At 34.5% G+C, this 9,605-nt stretch overlaps 2 protein-coding genes across 2 annotated transcripts; one reads left to right on the top strand and one right to left on the bottom strand.

The window, feature by feature from the left end:
• Positions 1-5,616: 5,616 nt before the first annotated feature.
• Positions 5,617-7,402, bottom strand: LOC148959502 (small ribosomal subunit protein uS10-like). Its single transcript, XM_089110787.1, has 3 exons — positions 7,244-7,402; positions 6,238-6,537; positions 5,617-5,736 (listed from the first exon to the last, which is right to left on the bottom strand). The coding sequence occupies exons 1-3, from the start codon at positions 7,244-7,246 to the stop codon at positions 5,680-5,682; spliced, it is 360 nt and encodes a 119-aa protein (XP_088966913.1). The 5' UTR covers positions 7,247-7,402; the 3' UTR covers positions 5,617-5,679.
• A 33-nt stretch (positions 7,403-7,435) lies between these two features.
• Positions 7,436-9,560, top strand: LOC148959501 (mediator of RNA polymerase II transcription subunit 9-like). The gene is made up of 3 exons (XM_089110788.1): positions 7,436-7,792; positions 8,881-9,008; positions 9,236-9,560. The coding sequence occupies exons 1-3, from the start codon at positions 7,670-7,672 to the stop codon at positions 9,318-9,320; spliced, it is 336 nt and encodes a 111-aa protein (XP_088966914.1). The 5' UTR covers positions 7,436-7,669; the 3' UTR covers positions 9,321-9,560.
• The last annotated feature ends 45 nt before the right edge of the window (positions 9,561-9,605 follow it).

Raw genomic sequence — 9,605 nt, 5'->3', positions numbered from 1 at the left:
TTTGATACATTAATTCTTAAAGATTCAGTTTTCAATAAGCTGTATGTAAATGGTGTCGCCGATTAGCAGAAATACTAAATCAATCTGACACTGTAATAAAGTAATTATTGTCATTATCATTATTACTATTATTATTATTATTACCCCCTCCTCCTCCCCCCACCCCACATTTGCCAAAACATAGTCCACATGTTTCTTCTAGAAATTGATTTAAAACCGCTAGGTAGGGGGATATCACTTTCCTAAGGGAGATTTTAATGGTACAAAGCACTGAGAAGAGGCAAAATGGGCGTGGTCACGGCCATTTTATTCCTACTCTGCAGTAGCCGACACGGCCACTGCAGCGAGCTTTTACTTCATTTCATTGTATCTTCAGCTTTGCTTCATGTTTCGCTATTAGCAATCTCTGATTATTTTGCAAAATATCGTGTATTATCTGTGGAAAAATCTTTGTTTCCATTGTATTTTCGTGGTTTTTAATAGGCGGCAAATATTTGCCTAACTATAGCTTCTTTGGCCAAATCAATTGTTGACGGTTAAGGGTTTTTGAAAAACGGTCAAAATAGAGAAAGGTGGCCATTAAAATGGTCAAATGGCAACCCTGACACAAATTTCATACTCGGGAAGAAGCCCTGCGCATAAGAAGATAACAAAGGGTCACAGGCCTGCATTCGATTATACTACAACTCTGTTATAAAAATTCAGTGCTTTTACCACCTTGGGTACCAGAGCCTCAGGAGAACATTGGATCAAACGTGGGTAAAAAAGCATATGTTTAACCATCTCTTTTGTTGAGGCTCCGGAACCAGGAGTATGTTTTTATCGTCTAGAATGAGCGGGATACTTTTGCCGTTCAGTTTACTTTATCCTTTCCTTTTATTTGAAGTAGAAAAGTAGAAGTCAATGTTCAAGTTGTATTTATGATCAATTGCTGAGCATCCATCATTGACTGCTCGATTTGCCTGCTTTTTTTAAATAAGAAAACCATGCATTATTTACATTAAACTTTGATCCCTTAATATCATAAAAGCTGTTTCTTGATACCAATATCAATTATTTGCATATTACATCTATTTGTTTTTGCATTTATATCTAAGTTATATTCATTTAAATTATTAAAGGTATTTTTCTATGGGAATATCGCTGCCAATGGGTTTTCAAAATGTTTTGCTACAAAATTATTCCAACGGTTAAAACGAGGACGAGCAATTATAAGCTTATGATAAGGGAAAAGTTGAAAGTCAAGCCCTGCTGTTGAAACTGGGAAGAATTTATCAACGTTTTATGGTATTGCAAAACTGCTCATCGTCATGCCTGTGCCATCCAAAAGGCACAAAAATACCTGTCAGTTTTGATTGTATTCTGGTATCGCCTTCTGTTGCATTAAAAGTTTAAATTGGTAAGAAGATTCAAAAACTGATTTTGATCTTTAATACTTCTTCCAATCTCAGAAATCCGATTTGATCTACATAAAATCCTCATGGAAAGCTAGATTTTGGTTGGTTAGAAATCAAAGTAGGATAACAACGACATTTGGAGGAAAGCCGATGTCATGTAATTCTGCAAGCAAGAGCCTAGGTTCCTCGCAGAACTTGTTTTTTTATATTGTAAAGTGAAACAAATTACAAAGACCGATATAAATTATTCTACCGGTATAATTGGAAGTTTGCCCCAAAGCCTAGTGAAGCATTTGAAAATTATGTATCAAGAGTTTCAAAAGATCTCTTCTGTTTAAACTTATATCGTTTCCTGGGTCTTATGTTTAAAATATGAACTTATCAACTAGCAGTGGTCTGAAAATCTAGAGAGTGGTCTTGAAAGTCGAAATTAGTGTCACACAAATGTTTTTTAGATCAAACTAATACACCAGGAAACAAAAAGAATAAAGACCAAAAAAGCCTCAAGAAAACTAAAAGACGGGCATGTTTCATTTCGGGTACTCTTCTGATACTGCTGTCGGAATTCCTTCGCTGATTCATTTCGGGTACTCTTCTGCAAAATAACTTCATCCTTTCAACAGATGTTGTTTAACGCGGCCTAAATTGAAATTAACATACCCACAATTCTTTCTAGTGCGCTTAATCGAGTTTCTTATCTGTGAGCGTGATGGTTCGCATTTGACATCTTGGAACTCAAAAGCCGACTGTGTCAAAGCCCATTCAAAAAGCAAAGAAGATGAAGCATTGGGCAGAGTAATGGGAAAAGGATATCACTCTTAAGGTATTACATATACAACAAGATTCACTCGGGCTATTTTCATATATTCACATATACATCAATATTCACTTAAAGAAATCACTATTCACGAAAAACGAAAACGAAGTTTACCGATTTATTTGTAACAATGACTCGTCATGCTGATACAGTTGAAAATAAATGTCAAGATCACTTTAAGAATGTCTTACCCAACGGTTGATCTTTTTTTCTACGTTATCAAAAGTTGGAATCCAAGTTCTATCTTATCTATGCGATCACACTATACCAACTATGATGCGACATATCCTACTTAGGCTATATACGGGATGCATAATTTGCTGGAGCACAGAATGGTGATTTGTTTTATTAGCCTTTTAAATATTTCTTCTAGACTGTTTGCATTTCTTACTTTGGCAAGTATGTTTTTCTAATTCTGATTACATCTGTAAGACACTGTTTCTGTTTTGTAGAAAACAGTTCCATAGTTTTTGTAGTAACAAATGCCTCGTTTCTGAGTCTATATAGAGACTCATGAAGTCTAGAAATATCACTATATTTAGTTTTATACATTTCAATGGCTATTCGCTGCAGGTCTTGTTGCTAAATCGTTGAAGCATTATCTTTGATAAGCAGAGCTTCAAAAGTAGAATTATATTCATTATATGCAATCATTAGTGCTCTTTTGTTAACATTGTTGGTTAAATTATTCCTTTTTCGGCTACAAAATATCCAAGCAATAAGACAGTAAGTAAAGAAGGTAATGATAAACGATTTCATTAACAGTTTTTTTCTCTCCATTTAAATAAGGTGATGTTCTGGCAAGGACACTTATCTTCTTTCCTGCTTCATTACAAATCTTGTTTTAATGTGATGATCAAACTTCGGATGATTGTCAAGTATTACACCTTTGTGTAATACACCTAGTGTAGTGATCAAACTTTTGATGATTGTCAAGTATTACACTGAGTTATTTTCTTTATCGGTGTTTCTGATTAAATAATCACCAATTCTTATTTCACTTTCTCCAAACACTGATCTCTTAGGCAAAAACATGCAATTATCTCTGAACCAGCTTTTTATTTTGTCTACCTTCAGATTCAAGTCTTGGGGTCATTAGGCAGTAAATCAAAATAAATAATAAACACTGCAACGCGCCGAGAGCAAATAACAAAAACATAAGCAAATTATAGCATATTAGCTAATATTAACTATTAGCTTCTATTAATTTACTTGTGTTAATTGTTTTTTCTCTCGGCGCGTTGCGGTGTTCCTACATTTTCATCGACTTTTCGCCGCCAGCATTAAATTTGAATCTGTTGAGCAGCCTGCTACCGTGGCCTTTCTTTGTTGTGTCTTGGGCTTAAGCAAGGTGAGAAAGAACAAAGAGAGCGAGAATATTACATTTCTTTGAGTTTATCATTCTGACCGATCACACACCTATCCATTCCAACTCTGTCGTTACTTCTACGTAGGCATAAATGTGGACTGGTGACGAGCTTCCTGGGGAGTTGTACTATTACCTAAGCCAACAGATAAACATTTGATCAATGACATGGTAGCATTGAATACGTGGCCAAAGCGTTGTTGACAGTAGTTCACAACATTCTTTTACTTACAAACATGGCACTAATTCTTTGCCCTTTTATCCAAATTGTCTTGTCATAGGCAAAATTACATATTTCACTTCTCTTTAGAAATAGAAAGATATAATTTAGAAAAGAACGACAGAGGGCCTAAAACGGATCCCTGCGTGACTCCATTGATTATATCTCTCGATTCACTGCAGTTAGAGTTAAGCTTTGCTCCTTGAACCCTACTTGGAGGTATCTGCATAAAAGTTTTGAAGCACCGTTATTAAAGACATATGCATGTAATTTTGTTATTAATTTGCCATGTGATAAGCAATCAAATTCTTCTGATAAATCCATCAAAATAGTAATCAGTTTCTCACCAAGGTATGCTTTTTTAGATCCTCAACAAGACACAGAAGTGCATGTTGGGTACTATACCCTTCCCTGAAACCACATGGTAGAGGATATATTTTTCAATTTCAATTTCAACGTCTTCAATTTCATCAATGGCGGATTTAAAGATTTTGGCTAGTATATTGTCTGGCCCTATTGCTTTGTTGGTTTTCAAGGAAACAATTTCTTCATTATCACAATAAAATTGGTATTTAAAGCAAAAGTTAGCATTGTTGTTTCCTTCTAAAGAAATGGATCACCAGCTGGTTGACGTATGAAAACTTTTGTACATTTACTATTACAAAACCAATTGGTTAGATTAAATTTCTTGTTTAGCTTTGCTCGAATACTGACATCCCTTGACACTGCTCTGTCTCAAACAAAGCTGACACTTTTCCCTACTCTAAGGTCCTTAATAGAAGGGGGAAGCTTATCAATTTTTCGAATTTTTTCTGAACCCCACCCGGGAGCTTAGTTGCCCCCCCCCTCTTGTTTATTAATTTTTATATGTAGTGATTCATATCCCTTATTTTATTTGTCCTTTGTTCTTGCAATTATGAAATTTGTACAAAAGTTTTAACATAGAAAAAAAACATTGCATTGCATTTTTAGTAAATGAGTGAACCTTTTCCTTTTAGAAAAACAGGTTATAGTTATAACAAGGAGTTGTTGTTGGGGAGACGGATTCAAAAGCTTTTGTTTATAGACAATAGGATCCTACTGAAGGGCATTGGGTTATGACATCTTAAATAAAGTCAGCAGGACAAAACTTAGAAACATAAATTTTATCATCCTCTTTCCTTTACATGCAGGGTTCCCAGAAAAAATTACCACAGGCAATTGAAAATTGCACTTTGACATCACACAATTTCCAATTACTCAGGGTAATTTTTTCTTTGTCAATTCATAGTCATAATCATGTTGCTTTTATTAAAAATGAACACCAGTTTATGTTGAAATTTAGTTGGAAACTTCCTTTGACCCGAAAAAAACAATCATCTCATGATTTTCAGATTTCCAGCGCCCCCTTTTATTTTTTGAAAAATGTCTGACCCCCCTAACTATTAAGACCCCTACTTCTATTAAGGACCTTAGTAGAGCAGGCTGTTATCAGCAGCTAACACTTTTCCCTAGGCTGTTAACAGCTGTTGCTTTTTTTCCTTTTTTCATTTAATGCAAGAAAGTTGTCAACAAAAATGTTAGCTACTCTTTACTCTCGTTTGAAACTCTCCTAAATGTCAAAATTCCCATAACCTTCATGAACAAGTGGAGAAGATTATTAGTGTAGTTATTTTTTAGTTGGCTTGAATTAGCTCTAGTACATTTGAGCATACAAAGCTATGTAGCATCAACATTCAAAAATGTTTATCATTATCATTAGAAATTCACTTTCAAAGTAGAAATCACTTTCTAGGATTATACATAGGGAGAATCACACAAGACAAAGCAACACAAATAGAGTTGCATCACTGCTTTTTAATGAAGATCTTAAGTACAATTAGGACCATAATGTCTTCATTTATGCATCTGCAATTGTCACTTCAACTTCAACTCCAGGCTCAATGCTGATTGAAGTCTAATAAAAAGTTAAGGATAAAGCAGGACAAGCAAAACAGTTCAATTTTAACTTATTAAACATCCCTAGTATGCTTTCACCAAAAAGCTTCTATGCAGAGATCAGTGAGAAAAGTTTCTTGAATAAACAATTCTAAAAAGCTACTTTTTAGAAACAGTAAAACATATGACAAGATAGCGGGAAATAGAACACCTAAAAAGTCACAAGGAGCTCTTCTTTCTAAAAAACTATGCCAGTTAAACAGGAAGTGCCTAATCATAAAAAGGAAAAATCATTTACACATTATCTTTAAAAGAAGGATTTGCAAGCAGCTTCTCAAAGTTAAAGGTGAATGGTATTTTGGTCTCTTAATTTTTTTGGTGGTCTTACAGCTAAGTTTCTTATGGACAGTTTAAATATTACCTTAATAAAAACAGCAGAGGGATTACTGCTTTATAGGTCAAAATGAAAGATGATCCATTAAAACTGAACATGATTTAAACTCAGTTCAAAAAAGGATACAATTTGTTTGACAATTTCAGAAGGACTCTTGAGGTCAATAAGACGTTTGTGGATTCTCATCTCATATCTGGACCAGGTTTTGGAACCTTCACCACATGGTGTTTTCCTTGATGTGATCCTCAAAGTTTTTGTTGGGAGACGAACAGGTCCTTTCACAGCAAGCTTGTTGCTTTTTGCTCCTTTGATGAGATCAGCACAAACCTTTTCTAAACTGCGAACATTTCTGCTTGTGAGTGTGATCCTGATACGATGGATGGGTGCATCCTCAAAGGGAGCTTGCTTTTCCTTGTATGCTGCTGCCTATATCATAAATTAATATTTATTAACATAAAATCAACTTGAATTTGCTTCAATAGACATTAAATAATACATTGTATATACAATAAAAGAACAGTGAAATACTAGATGTCTTTATGTCTAGCAACTGATCAAGCAAGCACAATATTACTTTAAGAAAGAATGTATATTTTCATGCACTGTGTTATTCTACTGAAACTGACAACATTCCAGACCTATTTGAAAGTTAGGTATATAATTGTAAATAGTTGTATTCAGAAGCAATATAAGTTGAAATTAGGGGTTTCAAATTCAGTGGCGCTCATTACTCCTTTAAAGGTCTTTTCTCTGTACTCCTCTTTTCTGTACAAATGAAGCCTCCAACTTATGATATACCGACCTTTACAGAGATAATTCAAGTTGTTCAAATTACAAATGAAAGAACTTAAACGGACCCCAAGCACATTTTTAATATGAAGCAAGAAGGGAAAACACTGTAGGTCCGGTGCTTTGGAGAACCTTACGTTTCGTTTTCACTAAGCCAGACACAAATGAACATTAAGCTAAACTCGCTTAATCTCCACTTTTGATAAGAGCAGGAAACTCTTCTAAACAATCAGGGTAGGCCTATTTCATAGAAAAATTGGCTTTCTAGCATTCAAGGTAAAAAATACTATGCTTCCAGGGAACATATCCTTAGCAATGTGATTAATAGGCTAATATATCATACCATTATTGATGAAAGGCCGACTTGCTTAGTACTCTCAACAAATTAGTGCACTCAAATGAGAGTGTATCGAGACTTTGCAGCGGTGAGCCTATACCTTCTGATTGTACGAAGAGGACTAATGTCGGCCTCGAAGATTCACAAGGCACATGTCTACTCCCATGATGCCTTGCTGAGCCTCTCTCTGACGCCGGACGCGGTATTCGGAAAAAAATTATTAATGGCGGCCAATAGTGGTTGAAGCTGTGAAAAAGTACTATTGAAAGAAATTCCAGGTTATCATCATTAGATGGGGGATCGCGTAATTTGAATTAAAAGAGCTTCCTTGGTTTTTTATACGTGAATAGTATTTTTATTAAGACATAAACTAAGTAGGAATTGACCATACAAAAGTCAAAATTCTGCTGTTGAGCATTCAAAAATCAAAATATGAATCAACAAATCGGAGTCCAACAATCGCTTACAAATGAAATGAACTTAATACCTATGGTGCTAGAACTTGTAGAAATGATACCAAGCTGCTTAGATCAACAGCAAGATATCACTAGAAGGGTATGCATGAGTTTCTTTAGTACATATTGGCCAAGTTTATGTTCTTAATTCAACTGTGTGAAATCTATTGTTTATCAAATGAGTCCAGATTGTACTTTCAATTGTTTGAATGTAAAAGACACTCACAAAATGGCGTGAAACTTAAATTTTACTTAGAAAGGCTGTCAGTATGTAAAGCTTGGTTTGTATATACAAAGCCACGCTTCTTGGTGTAACCAGGGTTCTTCAAATGGTGAAGATGTACAAAAGCAAGAGTCAAATTTTTAGAAAATCTGCAATTGTTTTAAGAGTTGATATTTTACTTCATAATCTGGTACTTTTTGGCTTCTCCATAGAATGTCTTTATTTAATATTCCTACTAAAGATGATTTAGAGGTGTGAAATCGAGTACCTTGTACTTCTTCAGGGTTTGTTTTATTGATTACATTTCTTATAATCAGGGAAAGGGCTGCAAATTATGCAAGACAGTGAGGGAGTAGCGTATTTTTTAAAAAAGCAAATTATATCAAGGACACCATAACCATAAACATCAACTCTTTCAAGGTATTGTGTTTAACTTTGGAAAAGCAGCAACCTCAATGACATGATTTAACCAAACTCCAGCATAATAATTTATATTCATATTTCGATAGCTTCAAGCTTTTTAAATGAATTGAAATGTTCTAGTTACTTCAGCTTGTTCCAATTAAAACACAACCGACTTGGATCTGTACCCCTTTTTGTTGTTTTCTTTACATTAGACTGAACCCCGGATGAATTTGTGGTCATTCAGATCTGTACCAGTATACAAGGGGTCAAAATAAGGCATGGGAGCTTGTCGCTTTTGTTTAGACATTCTTCTTTTATTGACAAGCATCTTTCCTTATAAAATTCACAGAAAACACTATTTGTGGTTTTTACTTTCAAGCAGTCTGGCCAGACTTTTAGTATTCTACACAAATTTCTTCAAATATAGAAATCCTCTTTTGTAGCAGTTTTATATCTATAGTGTATGACACCAATTTTTGTGTAGAAGGATAGAATGTGGGAATGTTAGTGTTAAGGTTTTTACAGCCTTTTTCTTAGTGCAGATTTCATTTTTCATTCAGGTTGCTGTTTTTCGATCAAAGTTCCAATCATGTCGAGAGATGCTTAGCAAACAACCAGGCTTAGAAACAAATGTAGAGGAACAAGACAGAGAATTGAACACATTACAATTGCAGTTAAAACAAAAACAGTAAGTATCTGTTGCCTCATTTGAATTAATACAAAAGGTAGCCCAAGACTTTTTGCCTTTGAATATTCAACCTATAGATGTCAATGCCACTTGATATTTTCTGAATTTACACCAGTGTGCTTTCAAACATCAATGTGTTTTCAAGTTAATATGATCTAATATCATCTAATTACTGACAGAACATAATTCGATTTCTGGATTAACTGATCTCTTTTACATCCTTTTAGAGAGCTTCTTGAGAAATTCAGTACTCTTGAAATGGTTACTTCGAATTCAACTGGCAAAGATACAAGCAGATCATCTCTCTATTGACTTTGCAGAGACATCCTTAGATTTGTTCTAGCTAGAAATGCTGCCATTTTACTAAGAACAAAAGGTCCTAGTTCATTGAAATACTTACAGGTAACTTAAGCAAGCTTACAGACAACTTAAGAAACATGAACAGACTGATTACCATAAAAGTCATTTCAATCATATCAGCATTGTAGTAAATCTCTAAAATGGAGAACCTTGAGAATTTAAGAACATATAGTAGACTTTTTTGTTTGATAAGAGTGATCATTTACGTTTGCTCGCACAAAAGAGTCACAAAGCACT

Source organism: Rhopilema esculentum, chromosome 10 (assembly GCF_057945365.1).
Source record: "Rhopilema esculentum isolate cy_ngs chromosome 10, ASM5794536v1, whole genome shotgun sequence".
In the NCBI taxonomy this organism is placed as follows: Eukaryota; Metazoa; Cnidaria; class Scyphozoa; order Rhizostomeae; family Rhizostomatidae; genus Rhopilema; species Rhopilema esculentum.
This window is presented reverse-complemented; position numbering and strand designations above follow the sequence as displayed.

Bases quoted from the DNA above. Each gene is read 5' to 3' on its own strand.
- LOC148959502 (XM_089110787.1), bottom strand. The intron at 5,737-6,237 runs GTATCCTTTTTT...ACTTTTTATTAG, and splicing joins CTGAAATTGTCAAACAAATT to ACTTCAATCAGCATTGAGCC.
- LOC148959501 (XM_089110788.1), top strand. From the start codon at position 7,670: ATGAATCAACAAATCGGAGTCCAACAATCGCTTACAAATGAAATGAAC. The intron at 7,793-8,880 runs GTATGCATGAGT...TTTTTCATTCAG, and splicing joins AGCAAGATATCACTAGAAGG to GTTGCTGTTTTTCGATCAAA. The intron at 9,009-9,235 runs GTAAGTATCTGT...ACATCCTTTTAG, and splicing joins TTGCAGTTAAAACAAAAACA to AGAGCTTCTTGAGAAATTCA.